Below are 20,239 nucleotides of genomic sequence, written 5' to 3' on the forward strand. Positions count from 1 at the left end.
TGTCAGTGTCAATAATTTTAATTTTTTAAAATAGGGTCTGCAGCTCTCAGTTCTCTTTAAGTCACAAATTGATCGAATACAGCTTTTTTGGGCTATAAATAGGTTTTTTATGTTAGAGGCATTTCCCCAAAAAAATATGCCATATCTTAGTCGGGATGCAACATACCCATGATATGCTGTAAGCACTGTTTTTTCATAAGCCACCTTTCGTAACATCCGCAACGCATAGGAAAACTGAAAAAATACGCTTACGGACGAAGTCTAGATGAGAATGCCATTTCATATCAGCGTCAATGAATAGACCTAAGAATTTTGTTGATAAAGATTCGTAGATATCTTCGCCTTCAAAATTTATTTTGGAGAGATTAGATTGAGGTTTTTGCTTAAAACACATGTATTTAGTCTTTTTTAAGTTTATTTGTAAATTGTTGGCTTCTAACCATTTTACTATGGATCTAAGACTCGTAATGGTTTCATTTGTATCTATACATACAACAGTGCAGTCGTCGGCGAATAAAATCATGGGACTCTTTGAGGCATATGGCAGGTCATTAATGTAGACAAGAAATAGTAGGGGTCCCAGTACACTTCCCTGAGGAACTCCATACAGAACACTCCTATTGGGTGACATGTATGCTACTTCAGTTTTACTACTCATGCATAATCTGGTAATCTGTGTACATTGAATTCTATCTCTAAGATATGATGTTAGTAACTTCAAAGGTATCCCTCTTACTCCACAAGCTTCCAATTTGTTGAAAAGTATATTGTGATCTACAAAATCAAAGGCATTGGTCATATCAAGATATAAAGCGTGTACTGGTAACCTTTTATCCATTCTAGAATATACAATATCAAGAAAGTCATAAATAGCAGAGTCAATTGATTTGTTTTTACGGAAACCTTTTTGTTCTTGTGCCAGTATATGTTTAGATTCAAGATATTATGTATACAATCTACCGCATATTATTGCACGCCTCTTAAGCGAAGCGTTGAGGTGGGTACTACTGTCACTTCGCGCAAAACATCTGATTTTTCAAACTTAAAATGTCTTTATGTATCATATATTGCACTTGTAAGATAATACATACACACACATATTAAGAAAAAACACTATTTTTAACGTTCATGATATTTTTGATGTCATTTTTGTTATTTAAACTAGTTAAAAAACAGTTTAAAAAAGTTCTGTCTTGGACGTCCGTGTGTCTGTATGTGCGGATCCTTTTTCTTGTTAACACGATAGCGACCGAAATACTTTACTAATCGAGTCTTTTTTTTTCTCTTACGCTTGAGTATCCTCAGGAATAGAACCCTTTCATTTTTCAGGGTCTGATTCGATGTGGTTTAATTGTTATTAAATAAACAAAGATAATAATTAATAAATATTTATTAAAAAAAAATTATGAGGCGTGCACTTTTGGATTTTCCAAATAATATTTTCTCAAATATCTTTGACAAAACTGGAATTAAAGCTATAGGTCTATAATTTTTAATATTTGTTCTACTGTTCTTTTTATGTATAGGCTTAATAATAGTTTTCTTTAATGTTGACGGGAATATACCTTGCTCTATGCATAGATTAAAGATGTGACTTAGAATTGGGGCGATCATATGGCTAACAGATTTTATGACTTTAGTTGAAATATCATCATAACCGTTACCTGAAATCTTTTTTAAATTCCTTATTGTTGCAATTAACTGTTCAGTGTTTGTAGATTTAAAAAAGAACGAGCCACAGGGCTTCGAAATCTTAACATTGCCATATAAATATTTAACTTTATTAATTGTAGATAATGGAACTAAATTAATATAGTGATCGTCGTGATTTACTAATATATTTAAATATTAATAAATAAATAAATATTTCGGGACAATTTTCACACACGGCACGATCTGATCCCATACTAAGCTTTCGCTTGTGTTATGGAAACCAGATGGCTGATAAACATACATATATAATTTTAAATAAATACTTATATAGATAATTAACACCCAGACACAGAGCAAACATCTATGTTCATCACACAAATATTTGCCCCGGGTGGGAATCGAACCCACGACCTGTGGTTTGAAGGGAGGGTCACTACCAACCAAGCCAACCAGCCAGTCGCACCTATCTACCGAGTAATAAAATTTAAATTCATATTTCTAACAATATGTATATTATTTGATTTTTTTAGTGTGTATATGGAAGGATACAACCCAAAGATACATAACCTTTACCCGAAAGTAGAATTCCCTGTATCTACGGGAACACCGATGCTGGGACACTTGGTGGAATGGGCACAAACGGAAAAATGGTATAGTAAATTGTAGTAAAATAAAAGTTTATTATATTATAACTTTAAATCCTAAATTTTCAGTATCAGCTTTGTTTGTGTTTGTTTTTGTTTGTTTGTTGCAGACCAAAAAACCAATACCTTGAACTAAGCTTCACGTTCCATATCAGCATTATAATGATATTATCTACGGTTTTAAAATAATTTACTTTGGTCGTTTGATAAATACAATATGTATTTCATTTATAGGACTCTACCTTTGTACGTGTCTGCACATAGAAAGATGGCAGCGTCCTGCAAATTCGTTCTTTCCATACACGATGATGAACACAGCTATTTACGCGGACATATTATCAAAGGTAACACAAACAACTCGGTATAATGAGAAATAATATGTTTTATGGCACCTTAAAGTGACGAATTTTGCATCAAATGTTATCAGTGTGATGATTTATTTATACAATTATAGGCTATAAAAATAAAATTTAGCAACTTAATAACGTTCCAGTAACTTTATGTCTATATTATCTTCAGGCAAAAACTACTACCCATTCTCTGCTGCCCTGGTAGCGGTTTGGGACACTCTAGCAATGATTTTGGGGCAGAAAAAGAAGAGTATATCGGTTCAGTTTCAGAATATTCTGTTTTTATCTCAGCCTTTGTTACACAACAGAAGACAACTACGCCTAACTGTAGCTCTACATAGAGGCACTGGAAATTTTGAGGTAAAACAATTGTGTGTTTCATTAAATTCGTAGACATGTAGATGCGCACCTTCTTCTCATCTTATCCCTGGGGCCGTGTTTGTTTCTTGGCAGAAGATCGTAGCACCTGTGCTGACTCTGTTGCTGATGTGATACTTCAGGGAATGGAATTGTTCATTCCAAACACTGTTGTTCCCATCGGTGGCAAGTCCCAGCCCTGGTTTGGTCACTCTTGTAAAACGGCATCGAGCCGAAAACAGGATTGTTACCAAGCCTGGGCCAATGCTCTTGTGTCTAGTGATCCAGACGCCCGTACTCATAAGAAAGAACTAAACTCGGCCTCTAGGTCCTTCAAAAGAGCAAAGTCTGAGCATATTGCAAAGCTTGGCTAGAAACTCGCCTGACTTCCTTCGGGAACAGGAGCCTTTTGGGCACTCGCCAAAGCTGTCCAAGGAAACTTTTGTCGGCCGTCATTGCCATCTCTATGCATGGAGAATGACCTGTTGGCCCACACGGCAAAAGAGAAATCTGATCTTCTTAGCTCCCTTTTTGCCGCTAACTTGACTTTGGATGACATGGGGAAATCACCACCTACCATCCCACGGTTCGAGGGCTCTATGCCGGACATCCGATTCACCCAGAGCGCTGTGCGTAAAGCACTTTTCGCTCTAGACATCCACAAGTCGAGTGGTCCCGACGGTATTGCTCCTATTGTGTTGAAGATGTGCAGAGCACGAAGATGCACCTGAGTTGGCGTCGGTTCTCACGCGACTTTTCCAGCACTCCTATTCCACAGGCGTCGCCCCGAATGCATGGAAGACAGCTTTAGTACACCCTATCTTGAAAAAAGGCGATCGCTCGGATCCGTCCAACTATCGGCCCATAGCCATCACTTCCTTGCTCTTGGAAACCATTATCAATCGCCAGGTGCTCAAATATCTGGAAGAGCGCAAGCTGATTAGTGACCGACAGTACGGTTTCCGTCGTGGCCGATCAGCTGGCGATCTTCTTGTATATTTGACTCACCGCTGGGCGTCAGCGATTGAGAGCAAGGGGGAAGGCTTAGCTGTCAGCTTGGACATAGCGAAAGCTTTCGATCGGGTATGGCACAAAGCGCTTCTTGCGAAGCTTCCTTCCTATGGGCTTCCTGAGAAATTTTGCCAGTGGGTCGCCAGTTTTCTCACAGAGCGTAGCATGAGTGTCGTAGCCGACGGTTCATGCTCTCATCCTAAGCCTGTGAATGCTGGTGTCCCACAAGGCTGCGTTCTGCCTCAAACTCTGTTTCTTCTGCATATCAATGATATGCTGCTAGATGGTAGCATTCATTGCTATGCAGACGACAGTACTGGTGATACAATATACACCGGCCACAGCAATATTTCTCAGGATCGTGTCATTGAGTGCCGGAACAACCTCGTGTCTTCAATAGAAACCTCCTTAGAAGAGGTATTTATTTATGACACTTTATTGTACAAGTACCAGTAATAAAAACATAATTTAACAAGAAAACATGAATACGGTAAGTGCACAAAAGGCGGCCTTATTGCTTAAAGCAATCTCTTCCAGGCAACCATATTAAAAGGACATGTACGATGCTGGTTAAACGCGAAGGCGTAATCATAAAGAAAATAAATAAAATCAAGGTTATGAAAACAAAATCAAAAGCTATGGGAAATAAACCTTAATATACAGGGATACAATAATTATAACATAAATAATTATGTACACAAAACTCAAAAATATCAATATTACATACATACTACATCAATACTTAAAAAATAGTAATAAATACAATTAAAAAAATATAAGACATAAATATGCTAATAAATAAAATATAACATACTATAGATAATATTATTAATATTATTAAACATGATATATACAAATTCATATAAATATATACATATACATAAGATGAAAAAAAAGGAAACTAAATAGTGGAAAAAAAGTGCTCTTTTACAAGTGCTTTGAACATATGCAGTGATTTGGCGCGTCTGATGGTCTCAGGGAGAGAATTCCACAGTCGAATTGCTACGACGGTATAGGATGAGTTAAAAAAATTGGAATGGTGAATAGGGGTGGATAGGAGAAGGAGATCAGAAGAACGAAGGGAAAGGGAACTATTGGAATGTAAATATTGGAACTGATTCTTAAGATAGATAGGAGTTTTCGGGTCAAACAGGATAGAGAACAAAAGTTGAAGGATGTGAGTATTCCGGCGAAGACGAATAGGGAGCCAGTGAAGTCTTTTGCGAAAATCAGAAACATGATCGAACTTGCGTAAGCCGAAGATGAATCTGATGCAAAAGTTTTGCAGCCTCTCGAGAGCGTCCAGTTGATATTCGTGAAGATCGGGATAACAGGAGTCGGCATAATCCAGGAAGGGGAGTAGAAGGGATTGAGTCAACGCACTTTTTTTTTTTTTTTTATAAGAACACAACAGTCATACATGATTTAATATAACAAAGTTCTAAAACTAACTATGACCACACAACATGTTCTATTATTAAAAAGAAAGACAACATATAAAAAAGAAAACGAGCCTCACGCAAATGAACTAATCTTAAAATAATAAATAAAGCCCACAGAATTAGAAATTTATTTTGAATTTTTTCTATACGAGTAATATGGACGTTGTAATAAGGGCTCCATACAGTAGATGAAAATTCCAAAATACTGCGAACAAAAGCATAATATAATATTTTATAAGTGGACGGTTGTTTAAATGGTTTAGCGAGACGAAGTATCATTCCTAGTTGCTTATAGGCTTTAGAGATTATGTATTCCATGTGTAAATTAAAGCGTAGTTTTGTATCGAGAATAACTCCTAGATCTCTTACTTCCGTGACGCGTTTTATTTTATAACCGGAGAAGGCGTAATCGAAAATAAGGGGATTACGTTTTCTATTGAATGAAATAATTTGACATTTATCGGGGTTAAGAAATAATTGATTGATGTTGCAGAATAATTCAAACTTCACTAAATCTGATTGCAATTTTTAAACTATCATCAAGTGTATTAACTGTCATAAAAATTTTTGTATCATCGGCGTAAAGTAGATGGTGTGAATTTTGAAAACAAGAACCTATATCGTTTATATAAACAGTAAACAAGAATGGACCCAAATGGGAACCTTGTGGAATACCCGAAGGAATCTTTAAGAATCCAGAAGTGTAACCCTTAATTGCGACAGCTTGGCTTCTATTAGAAATATACGATTGAAGCCAGCGGAGAAGGTCACCGTGTATACCAAACTTGGATAATTTCATTATGAGTGTGGAGTGATTAATTTTATCGAAAGCTTTTGAAAAGTCAGTATACACGGCGTCCACCTGCAGGCCGGCATCAAGAGCATTCAAAATAAAGTCCGTATATAGTACAAGATTAGTCTCTACGCTCCACCCCCGGAAGAAACCATGTTGATGCTGTAAAATATGTCGAGATGTTATCTGTTTTAATTGGTTTGTGACTATCTTTTCGAAAATTTTTCCTAATACGCATAATTTAGAGATCGGCCTATAATTTTGAACGTTTTGTTTATTACCGCCTTTGGAAATGGGTGTTATTAAAGCCTTTTTCCAAATATTGGGAAAACATCCTTCTCTTAATGACTTATTGTATATAATCCAAACTGGGACAGAGAGTTCTTTTGATAATTTTGAAATAAGAAAAGGATGCACACCATCGAAACCGGCACTTTTTTTGGTGTCAACTTTTTTTAGATGCATCTGAACCAAACTAAGCGATATATTGAGCTCCGAAACATCGATAGAAGCTTCATCAGAGCGTGATGCATCATTTAAAGATGAACGATGCGTCATTACTGCTATCGTTGGATACAAAAACGGAATGGAAGTAAGAATTAAAAAGATCGCAAATAGTAGCACCATCCGTTGCCGACTGTTCGTTATACGTTATATAGGCGGGAGTGGGATTAGACATAAGTTTCGACTGTATAAAGGTCCAGAAATATTTAGGATTTGAGTTAATGTTGTTTTCGGATGATTTTATATAATTAACGTGACATTCAGTAAGCATTTTCTTTTCACGGGATCGCAGTAATTTAAATTCCTGGTAATCTCGGGGATCACCATATTTTTTCCAACGAGAATGAATTTTTAATTTTTCACGAATGACGCGGACAAGGGATCGTGAGTACCAAATCGGATGTTTGCGAACGCCTAAAGTTCTAGTTTTAGGAACATGTTGTTCTATCAATCGATGTATAGAAGAGTAAAAATAAGTAGCAGCCGATTCTGTATTCATATTATGCAGCGTATTCCAATCAATAATGTTTAGATCCTTACTGAATGCATCAAAATTTTTCTTATGAAAGTTATGTCTATATTGATAATTTGTTTTTAAATACACTGTTTTGTTTAAAGGGAGTATAATATCTATGGCTTTGTGGTGATTATCTTCAAGAGTGAGTGGAGACATACAAGCCGTAACGTTGCAAATAGTATTGCTTAAGACGAGATCTAATATTCGACCGTTAATATTAAAACATCCGTTGTATTGGATTAAGTTGGATAAATTCATAAAATCCGCTAAGGCCGAGACTTCGGAGTCATCGCTAGGTATGAAATCTGGATATGTTCGATCTGTTAAAATCCATGACGCGTTCGATATATTGAAATCTCCCAACAGGAGAAAACGACAGTCGGCATTATGTAGCATGCGTTCGGATACATTATCGAAAAATAATTGTAACGCACGAGAGTGACGATATGCAGGAATGTGATATGCAGGAAGGATGAACCGGTATCGTTACGCCCGGGTGGAGAGGAGTCGAGCTGCAGAGTGAGCCACAGCTCCTCGGCAGCTGGCGACGAGCACCAGTCGTCCCGGCGCCGCACGCTCAGGTCGGAGCGCACGGCCACCAGCACGCCGCCGCCGCGCACGCCCCGCGCCGCCCCGCTCGCCCCCGATCGGTCCCGTCGATAAACATTATAATTTGAGTGGAAATACTCACCATCGTAAAAATCCGGGGTCAACCAAGTTTCGGTTAAGGAAATCAAATCATAATTATTTCGGAGAACGTTCGATATGAAGTCGTGCGACTTAGTTCGTAATCCCCTCACGTTCTGATAATATATTTAAAGCTTCTAAATGAGTCATTGGTAAAGAATCATTATATAGGAATAACGCCAAGATAATAAATTTAGAAATAATGCCTGATTTATAGTATACCAATTTTCAATGTTCATTGTAATATCAGTTTTAAAAAAGACCAAATTATAATTTTTACAAAGTTTAAAATATTCACATACCAAAAATATCCTAAAATTGTTAAAGAAAGATTCCGTATAATACCAATTTTCAATGTTCATTGTAATATAAGTTTTTGAAAAGTACAATTTAAAATGTTTACAAAATTTCATTCCACATACAGATAATATCATAAAATGTTTAAAGACACATTCCGCGTAATTAATAACTAGTTTCGTGTAAACAATTCTTTTATTATGAAGATAGTTTCTTCCGAATACCTTACAATGCATTGAGAATAATGAATGCGTCAGTAACTTATAGGTTAATAATTGAATGTTGGAAACAAGATAAGGTGATGTGTATAAAACAGTTATTATTTTTATTTTATAAGATAATCTAATATAACAAACCACATAAGTTAGATAATATAAAAACACATAGTGGATTACATGTTTTATGTTGTGAGTGTGTGAATCAATTATAAACCCAAATCGTGTTAAGTTTGTTAAATTAATAAGGACACAGATTAAAGTACGCAAATAAATATGTATATAAAAAGTAGGTTGGCGAGGTAATATTAAAATAACTAGTCATTTTAACTTTAATAAGTCAGATTCGTTAGCTATTCTTACCACTTTAGACTTATCATTTTTCCGTAGAAATATTTTACAGTCTCTAATCCACAAATATGTATAGTTTAAGTTAAACTTGATATCACGAGCTTTCTTTAGGAGTTGTTTATTCGTTGGTGTGAGATGTTCGTTAATATGTACACTGGAAGCGGGCCCCGCTATGCCAATATCAGCCGTGGTTAGTCTTCGTCGCGCGCGTGCCGCTGCAATCAGCTGATTTTTGCGTTGTCGTTGTGTAAAACGCACAATTATTGAAGGAGGGCGGGAATGCACTTCTTGATTATTATCACCCCGAAACGAACGAACCCTGTGAATAGTGTCAACGTCTGTATCCAGTAGGGTCATACCGACCATAGTACATATAGTGCCCAGGATATTGTATAAATTTTCGCCAGTTGTTTGAGGAACACCTTGAATTTCTATATTATTTAGCCTTGAAAATTGATTCTGATAATTAATATCTTGCACAAGTTCATTGACAGTTTGTTGAGTTTCCGTTAATTGTTGTGAAACGGTCATAAGCGACGCCACAGTACCTTCAACATTGACAAGGCGCTCTTCCATATCAGTAAACCGTTTCTCGAGAGCATTCCACTTCGATTGTAGTTGTGTTATAACCTGTGACGTGCTAGACAGCTCCTCCTTTATAGAGACAACATCTCGCTGCATTATAACAAAGTCAGCACGAAATTCTTTTATTTCTTTAATTACTTCCAACAGGGATGATGAATCAGAGGGTTGTGAGGGCGTCGGAGACAGCCCTCCGCGGCAAGTAAGACAGCGCCAGAGGGCTTTCTTTTCGTGTCCCATTTTTCTGTAGGTAGATTCGGACACCCCTGCACAATGGTAATGATATCGACCATTGCATATTCCCCCTTGACATAACACGAAGTCTGTAACTGGTTCTTTGCACTTAGAACAGAACATTTTAAGAGTTTTATTTTTATACACGATAATCACTTGATGTGGGTAGACGTAAAATTATTGTATTAAGCGATAAAGCGTCCGTTAGGTGTCGGCTCGAATTGACAACTGATATCTCTCTCGAATTGACAACATAACACTAGGTAGGTCTTCCCAGTTAATTCTACTTGTGAGCTGTCTACTTCCCAAAACAATAACCTTGGTTTTTTCAGGATTCATTTTTAAACCATGGTCTTTACTCCATTTAACGATGGTAGCAAGCTCAGTATTTATGCGAAAAATCTCGTTCGGTAGTTCAGATAAAGAGGCGTGCGAATATAATTGAAAATCGTCTGCATACATATGATAGGGAGAATTAATATTCTTGGAAATAGAGTTAATGAAAATTGAAAATAAGAGAGGAGACAACACGCAACCTTGCGGAACGCCAGCATTTACGTTGCACCAAGAAGAAGACAAGTCTTCAACCATGACACGCTGCCGACGTCCAAACAAGTAACTTTGAAACCAGTCAATAACCGTTGGAGATATGTTGAGCGAGCGAAGCATTGCTAACAAAACATCATGATCGACGGTGTTAAATGCGTTGCTAAAGTCAAGTAGAGAAAGTAATGTTAGCTGCCTGTTGTCAAACCCCCGGCGAATGTCATCTGTGATTTTGATAAGAGCAGTAGTTGTGCTGTGACCTGGTCGGAAGCCAGATTGAAAAGGATTGAGGAGATCGTGAGTATTGAGGAAGCGACTTAGTTGCTCTTGTACTAAGCGTTCTAAAACTTTAGATAGGAAGGGTAAAATAGCAATAGGACGGAAGTCTGAAAGGGCAGATGGTTTAGGATTCTTGGGGAGAGGAAAAATGTGTGCATCTAACTATCATCTTCCAGGTATCAAACGGGGGCCGACGTAACTTAGTCCAATTCAACCCCAAGAAGACACAGGTCTGCGCGTTCACCGCAAAAAAGTTTCCCTTTGTCGTAACTCCTCGTTTTCAGGGTATTCCTCTCTCTGCCACAGTTAGCATCGGTATTCTTGGTCTCGAAATCTCGAGGAGTACAGTTCTCCTGTCATCTGGAAGGAAAGGCCAAATTGGCTTCACAGAAACTTGGTGTGCTCTGTCGAGCGGGGCAGTATTTCACGTCGCACCACCGCCTTATGCTTTATAAGGCGCAAGTTAGGCCGCACATGGAATACTGCTCCCACATTACGACTCGTAGCAGTACGACTCGTTAACGAGCCAAGTTTTACCGATCGGTTTGATACTTTGGCGCTGCGTAGAGACGTGGCTTCACTGTGTGTTTTCTATCGCATCTACAATGGGGAGTGCTCTGAGGAGCTGTTTGGAACAATACCTGCCGCCGAGCTCCATCACTGTACCGCACGCCACAAACTCAAATACCACCCACACCACCTTGACTCCTGGCGATCGACGACTGCGCGCTTCAAAAGAAGCTTCTTTCCGCGCATAACGAACTTATGGAACAAACTTCCTCATGCGGTGTTTCCAAACGGTAACGACTTAGGGACCTTCAAGAAAAGAGCGTACTAGGCCGGCAACGCACTAACAATGTCCCCGGCATTGCTGGTGCCTATGGGTGACGCAGTACACTTAACACCAGGTGACGCGTCTGCTCTGTTGCCTCCTCTTATATATATATATACATAATATATATAAAGACATAATTACAAAGTTAACACACGACTTACACGATTATTCAAATATTAAATTTAATAGAAGCTGAAAAAATTTGCTGTAACATTAAATCTACGAAAAAAAAGATGATACAATTGTATTAACCTACTAAAAAAAAACAATACTAAGGTAACGGCACCAGTCGTGGACAAGCATCCAGTAATGGACAAAATAAATATTAAATTTAAATATTAAGGCCAAAATTAACGTTATATAGTTTGGCAATACTTAAAATAAAAGTTTGGTTCATAAGCTATCAGAATACGACACTTCATTTTATTCGGCCAAAATGTTTGAAGATGGCAGAACGTTATGTTTAGTTGCTGCGACTCGTTTCGAAGAAATCCGTTTTTACTAAGGAAATCCTTAAGGAAGTGAGGACACAATTTTGGTTATAAGAATTTTTGTATAAATGTCAGCAAAATTTGATATTACTTTTATTTATAGTAGTTAAGTGTACGAAATATTACACGATTTAGTATCATGATACGTTATGTTGTTTAAATAAAATTCTTCAGTGTCCATAACTGGATTTAATTCTATGGATATATCCATTTATGGACATATGTCGAAAATAAACTTTTTTTAAAGTTATTATTTACATGCGCTTCTCTGTATTGTCTTTTCTTTCTGATTAATAATATACCTATCACGACCATTTCAAACAAAGAGTTCCAATATTGTACAACAATTGTCCATGACTGGATTTGCTTTGGTTCCTATAATGGACATTGATATTTTTTGTTAAAATTACACTAATGGGTCCAACAACATAATATCTATCTAAACATGAAGAACAATGGGTCATTATGTGCTGTGCGACTCGTTCTCGGCTTCATTCTCTATCACTGCGTAGAGAAGTCGCATACTTATGCGTATTGTAACGCATCTATCATAGAGAGTTCTCTGATGAACTGTTTGGATCGCTGTCTGCTGCTAAATTCCACCACCATATAGCATACACGCTTAAATTTCATCCACACCATCTTGACAACAGTTTAAAAAAGCTTTTTGCCTCGTGCTACAATTTGGAATCCATTGTAGCACGAGGGTGCTACAATTTGGAATCCATATCGATGGACCGATCAGATTAAGGCTGCTGGCGGATTCAGATTGGCGATTCACTTCACGAGTGTAGCGGAATGCCAGGAAACAGAGAGATATGGTGGAACATCGTGAAGCGGGTAACATCTACCCCCCCGAACCTCATGTTGACCACGTTCGCTCTGACTAGAGTGATATAACGAAGAAGAAGAAGTCCCAAAATGGATGGAATGGCAGTACTTTTTTAGTTATATTTTTCATCCCTGACTTATTGAGAAAAAAAAAACAATATTGGTGTTTCTTAACGGACATAACTCGTATTTAACGATGCATTTGTCCAATTTTTGCCTAGATGATGGAAATTAACACTGTTTTAAATATTATAAGTATGCAAAATAATTATTAAGGGATTTTTCATAAATGCATCCCCGATTTATTGTATTCCAATCATCATTTTCAAGATTCTATTGCTAACTATAAGTCTTCTCCAAGTGTAAATAACTGGAGAAACAACATTAGGTACAGTCCATAAATGGGTGTTCATAACTGGATGTTGTCCAAAACTGGGTGTCCATCATTAGATTTTTCACTGTCCAACACTGGTGCAAAAAAGTGGTTTTTTAATTTATAAATAACTTCTTTATTTATGCATTGTAATCTTTTTTCTAACATTGGTTACGTTAAACTAACATTGAACTAAAGGTATAACTAAACAATATGCAATAAAGTAAAAAAACCTACGAGAAATTTGCAATAAACTTCAATTTTTTCCTTAATCTGTACAAGACTGGTGCCGTTACGTTACTTACAGGTTACTAATGAAGATATTGTCGTAGCTACTGGAAGTATTCAAGTAGTCAAAAAGAGCAACAACCATCGACTATTCAAGCTTCCAGCTGAACACAAAGAACCATTGACCCTCCAGACTGAAGATATCTACAAATTACTTTATACCCGCGATTATCACTACAGGTAAAAATTTACATTTTTATAGAAAGTTATATTCTCATTAATTGACATAGGCTAGATTACAACCAATGTACCATCCCAAAAACGAAAGTGGTTCTCAAATCGAGCATATTTCGTGTAATTAATGGCAATTTCTACAGTGATTAAAAACATTTTTCTTACAATACATCAAGGAATGTGTCTTAATTAAAAAAGTGACTTTAATTTCAGGGACGATTTCCAGAGTATTAACGAAGCAAACCAGTCGTTAACCGAGGCTAACATTCATTGGAAGAAAAATTGGGTTACCTTGATTGATGGTCTGTTACAGTTAAATGCATTACGAGTTCCAAATAGTAGCGTGTCGCAACTAGACTCCATAAGGATGATGAATATAAATATTGACGAGCATAGGATATATTCCGACAGCAAAGTGCTAACAGCTAATGTTCTTGAAGTTTACGACTGTACTAGGTACGTTATTAAAGGATAATATTATTATCAATACACATAATGAATATTTTCATTGTTAATTGAGAATATTAAATATTTTGCTAAAATAAAACGCCCTACCTTCTTCGAAGACCATGCGTGTGAAGCTACAGGCGGAGAGCTAATTGTAATTAATTAAAATTTCAAATAAATAATTCACAGTTTTTTTACAGGTGTGGTGGGGTCCTTATAGAAAATCTAAGATTCCTTGATTTGCCTTTGGCAAAACAGGACAGCATTGCCATTAAGTACTTGCAATTTGTACCACATATTACAAATAACCAGTTAAATGTAGGTGACAATACACCAAAAACACATTTGTAAGGTTTTCAAATATAATTTTTTTAATACGACTTAATATTTTTAGGAAGCATCTGCGCTATGTGTACTTCTTCAAATAGTCGCTGAAAATGTGAATAATAATGAAATAACTGCGGTTAAAATATATAATGACGCTGGTAAATTTGACTGGCTTAATGAAATGAAAAACGAAAGTTCTGATGTTAAAATTAACTTTCTTGAACATGAACACCTAATTTTGCCAGAAAGAAAAAAGCTTTTGCATAAAGTTGACGTCTTCTTTGTCAACGACTTATCTAGTGATGATAAGGTAATGAATTTTTGAGAATAGTCCTTGTTGGATGTTATTAACGTAACGGCACCAGTCTTGTACAGATTAAGGAAAAAATTGAAGTTTTTTGCAAATTTCTCGTAGGTTTTTTAACTTTATTGGATATTGTTTAGTTATACCTTTAGTTCAATGTTAGTTTAACGTAACCAATGTTAGAAAAAAGATTACAATGCATAAATAATGAAGTTATTTATAAATTAAAAAACCACTTTTTTGCACCAGTGTTGGACAGTGAAAAATCTAATGATGGACACCCAGTTTTGGACAACATCCAGTTATGAACACCCATTTATGGACTGTACCTAATGTCGTTTCTCCAGTTATTTACAATTGGAGAAGACTTATAGTTATCAACAGAATCTTGAAAATGATGATTGGAATACAATAAATCGGGGATGTATTTATAAAAAATAGTACTTATTAATTATTTTGCATACTTATAATATTTAAAACAGTCTTAATTTCCATTTTCTAGGCAAAAATTGCACAAATGCATCATTAAATACGAGTTATGTCCGTTAAGAAACACCAATATGGTTTTTTTTAAGTCAGGGATGAAAAATATAACTAAAGAAGTACTGCCATTCCATCCATTATGGGACTTCTTCTTCTTCGTCATATCACTCTAGGGGGGTAGATGTTACCCGCGTCACGATGTTCCGCCGTATCTCTCTGTTTCCTGGCATTCCGCTACACTCGTGAAGTGAATCGCCAATCTGAATCCGCCAGCAGCCTTAATCTGATCGGTCCATCGATATGGATTCCAAATTGTAGCACGAGGCAAAAAGCTTTTTTTAAACTGTTGTCAAGATGGTGTGGATGAAATTTAAGCGTGTGTGCTATATGGTGGTGGAATTTAGCAGCAGACAACGATCCAAACAGTTCATCAGAGAACTCTCTAGATCTCTCTATTAGATATTATGTTGTTGGACCCATTAGTGTAATTTTAACAAAAAATATCAATGTCCATTATAGGAACCAAAGCAAATCCAGTCATGGACAATTGTTGTACAATATTGGAATCCTTTGTTTGAAATGGTCGTGATAGGTATATTATTAATCAGAAAGAAAAGACAATACAGAAAAGCGCATGTAATTAATACCTTTAAAAAAAGTTTATTTTCGACAAATGTCCATAAATGGATATATCCATAGAATTAAATCCAGTTATGGACACTGATGAATTTTATTTAAACAACATAACCTATCATGATACTAAATCGTGTAATATTTCGTACACTTAACTACTATAGATAAAAGTAATATCAAATTTTGCTGACATTTATACAAAAATTCCTATAACCAAAATTGTGTCCTCACTTCCTTAAGGATTTTCTTAGTAAAAACGGATTTCTTCGAAACGAGTCGCAGCATCTAAACATAACGTTCTGCCATCTTCAAACATTTTGGCCGAATAAGATGAAATGTCGTATTTTGATAGCTTATGAACCAAACTTTTATTTTAAGTATTGCCAAATTATATAACGTTCATTTTGGTCTTAATATTTAAATTTAATATTTATTTTGTCCATTACTGGATGCTTGTCCACGACTGGTGCCGTTACCTTATAATATTATATTATCAGTAAAAAAAATATTTAATAAAACTTATGATTGCAGATGTGCAAAGAACTTCATAAAATTCTGCTTCCTAATACATTTATCATTAATAAAGAATACTGCGCTGAAGCCAAAACGCGACCTTCTTCCTTGTACACTGTAATTTGCGACCATGTAATTGGAAATCAGAAAATACAATTAATCAAATGGAATCCAAAAAATATCGCTTCAGCAACAAGAGCTGTTACTATCACAGACAAATCCGATTTATTACATCTAAGATCCCTACTGGATACTTTACCTGTAAAACAAAGAGTTCTCATATTTGCTCAATATCCAGCAATATCTTATTTGGAAAATTTGGTAAAGCAATGGAGGATGCATGGACGCATTATGAATTTATGTATAATTAACCATGAATTCAATGAAGGTCAGTTTATGGAAGATTTACCTGAATCTGACTTGGCCGTTAATGTTTTGGATCACGTACGTATTCCATGGTTTTTGATATAAAAATTAATTTTCCGCCTATCCTCATACAGTACATATAAAATTAAATTCTATCTGCAATGAGTGAAAACTAACATTATGACGTCACACGCGCTCGGGTGACGCTTCGGAATTTGTCGGCGTGTCTTCGGTACTGGATTAAAATATTAATTTTTATTGTGAAATAACTTATGAATTATTGCAAAAAAAATAGTTTTGTTATAAAACTAATATAATTATAATCTTTCCATTTATCACAAAAAAAATATTCAAACACCCAATTATATTATATATTTTTTATTATTTTAGGGCGTTTGGGGAGGTAAGTACTACGTTCCAGGAAGACAACTGACTCACACGGGCCAGTGCGCTATGCTACAAAGTTCAAAACTTGGAGATATTGAGTCACTCAAATGGTTCGAAGCACCTAAAGTTTCTGACTCTGGAATAAATGTTCAGGTAAGAGAAATAGAAACATTCCTTAAGTATAATAATAAAGTAATTCATTATTTTAGCTACTATTTATATTCATTATTGTGTTACCTTCACCATCAATCATCATCACTCGTAATTCTGTAACTATTGAGAGTGGACGTGTTAATTGTTGCAAATAAAATCACAACTCAATTTACAAAGTATTCTGACCCATATAGTAATAACCATTTTGATCATTTTTCTATCGCCATAATACATTAAATATATGAACGCATCACGGCGACAGCCTCCCGCTCCACCTCGAGTAAAGAAGAAGTCCGATATTTTTTGACTCGCTCTCTGCTACAACGGCCGTTTCTGCGTGTCACCGCTGAGTCGTTATCTCATGCCTATAACATCAACCATAGATTGTCAACCTTTTTCACGATGAATAACATAACATGCAAACGCTGCGATAATAAAGTCACAGAAGGTGCACGTTGCTCCATTTGCCGTACACATTTCCATTATAACTGTGTCTCATTAACGGAAATCGGTTGGCGTAGACTTGGAGCCGACAGGCAAGCGTCGTGGACATGCGCGGAATGTAAACCTAAATTACACATAGCCTCCCCAAGACCTACTCCATCTGAAGATCTCGACACAGAGAAAATCACGGAATCGTCGGTCGACCAGCCCGCCCTTGAAAGGATTGAAACGCTTTTACAAACTTTGGCACATCTACCGCAACAAGTGAATCAGTTACGCTCGGAGCTAGGTGACCTAAAAACAAGCATTGATTTTCAAAGAATCGAAGAGCTGAGTACAAAACTAGATAATATTGACTCTAAATTAATAATAATAGACAATTTGACGAAGGAAGTAGATACATTCAAATTAAAAATTGGAGTATGTGAAAATCGTATTATTAACCTAGAAAAAAATTTAGCATTGCGTGACGACTTAATAAAAGACCTGCAAAAAAAATCAAATAATATGGAAAAAGAACACAGATATTCACAACAGCAATGTCGTTTCCTAAATATTGAAGTTGTTGGTGTGCCGGAAAAATCGAAAGAAGATCTTCCACAACTTCTACTACAAATTGCAACTTCAATAAATGTCAACATACAAAAAGACGACATCGAATTTATCACCAGGGTCCAGCCGCTTCACTCAAACCCCAATAAGCCAAGAAGAATCATAGCCAAACTAAAATCAAGGAATATTAAAAATAATATAATAGCCAACTTTCGCAAAGCAAATAAAAATAAGGGTTTAACATCTAGCGACCTCGGATTTGAAGGTAATTCATCAAAGATATTTATAAATGAACACTTAACAATTGCGAATAAAATTCTATTTAACAAATGTCGACTTCGTGCGAAAGATAATAACATCAAATATATATGGATAAAAAACTGTACAATTTATATGCGCATGAACGAAAAATCGCCCCCAATAGCTATAAGCACCGAAGAAGAATTAGAAAAATATTTATCAAAAAAATATTGATGTTCTTAATTTTGCGTATTTGTAGTGTTCATTTTGTTATTTTATATTATTACTATATCAATGTAAAATCTCAAATTTGTATAAAATTAATAATATTCTTGTATAACATACCAACACATCACACATACACATACATCATTTATTTACACATATATATTATAATATTACATTTAATTATATTGCAGATAATTTTCAATAAAAGGTTGCGAGCAGCTGCACTCCAATCACACATACCCGCTTCGCTTAACTTGCTTCGAGTCCTCAGCGTTTTAATTTCAATTCACCCTCATAACAATTTTATTTTTTTCTACTTGTGATTTCACTTTTATACATTCTTAAAAAATGAAATTTCTAAACATTTACTATCAGAACACTCGTGGACTCAGAACTAAACTATCAAACTTTTACAAAAATATCGAAGCGAACAATTATGATATCATAATTATAACTGAAACTTGGTTGTGTGAGGGAGTGTTAGACTCAGAAATATGTGATAGCCGTTACGACGTATTTAGGCATGATCGTAGACGTAATAATATGAAGGGAGGCGGAGTTATGATTTGTATAAAAAGATGTTATTCCGCATTTCTGACAAACGAGACCCACGTTGGTAACGTTGAATGTATTTGGATTACGATTCCCGGTCATGTTCTAAGTAGTACGCTATTAAATCTATATTCAAAAAAACGCGGATATTCACGTGGGAGCAATATATATTCCACCGAATTCCAATGCGGCCAGTATATTGGTCGACTTCAACGAATCCTTCGTTAACTTTCATTCGAGTAGGCCGAATGACTCATTTTTATTAATCGGAGATTTTAATTTACCTTTTCTCGCGTGGACGCCTGACGGACATTTGAATAAAAATAGTTCTAATACACTCTTAATGCAAACCGCCGACGATTTTATGAATTCTATGTATTTATCCGGACTCTCACAGTATAACTTCACTAATAATTGTTGCGGAAATATTCTTGACCTTGTTTTTTCAAATCTTTCATTAATTTGCGAACAATGCGACCCAGCTTTAGTGAATATCGATAAATTTCATCCCCCATTACTTATAAACATCAAAAACTATAAAATAAAACCCCTGCGTAATAATCCACGGATCATAAAAAATTTTTTTAAAGCTGATTATATGTCAATTAACTCGGCACTCGGGAAGATTGAATGGCACCGAATTCTTACTAACGGGACCGTTGATGATGCAGTTAATGGTTTTTACAAAGAGCTTAACTCAATCATAGAAAAATACGTACCCTCTGCGCGGGTTTCAGGACGTTTTAAGTACCCTCAATGGTACACCCCATCATTAATTAATATCATTAAAGAAAAGTCTAAACTTCATAAAAATTGGAAAAAATTTAAAAATCCGAATGATTACGCAGCATTTGCTTTACTAAGAAATAGGATTAAAGTTTTACAAGAAGAATGTTTTAAAAATTATATTAATAGGTGCGAAAAAGAAATAATTCATAATCCTAAAGAGTTTTGGAGTTTTGTAAATAACAAACGCAAAAACAACAGCTTGCCATGTCGTATGGTATATAATGGAGTGACTTATTCTTGTGGTGCAGATATATGTAACGCTTTTAATAGCTTTTTCCAAAGCGTATTCATACAATCTTCTTCCTACGATCCCAAACCATACGCAGAGGAGCCCCATTCTAACGCAATTAATTCAATTAAAATTTCA

General features: G+C 35.8%; 1 protein-coding gene across 1 annotated transcript in view; it reads left to right on the forward strand.

Annotated features, from left to right (window-relative positions):
• Nucleotides 1–20,239, forward strand: part of LOC149899251 (fatty acid synthase-like) — a 53,323-nt gene that overhangs the window by 6,989 nt on the left and 26,095 nt on the right. The window contains exons 16-24 of the mRNA XM_090114207.1: nt 2,184–2,303; nt 2,532–2,641; nt 2,817–3,007; nt 13,300–13,460; nt 13,668–13,910; nt 14,102–14,219; nt 14,296–14,538; nt 16,180–16,605; nt 16,918–17,067. Of these exons, the coding sequence (XP_089970333.1) occupies nt 2,184–2,303; nt 2,532–2,641; nt 2,817–3,007; nt 13,300–13,460; nt 13,668–13,910; nt 14,102–14,219; nt 14,296–14,538; nt 16,180–16,605; nt 16,918–17,067 (1,762 nt within the window). The remainder of the gene's footprint in view (nt 1–2,183; nt 2,304–2,531; nt 2,642–2,816; nt 3,008–13,299; nt 13,461–13,667; nt 13,911–14,101; nt 14,220–14,295; nt 14,539–16,179; nt 16,606–16,917; nt 17,068–20,239) is intronic.

This window comes from Colias eurytheme, chromosome 21 (assembly GCF_061535395.1).
Source record: "Colias eurytheme isolate Ceu_HAF_F1 chromosome 21, ilColEury1 Martin Lab GWU primary, whole genome shotgun sequence".
NCBI classification, from domain to species: domain Eukaryota; kingdom Metazoa; phylum Arthropoda; class Insecta; order Lepidoptera; family Pieridae; genus Colias; species Colias eurytheme.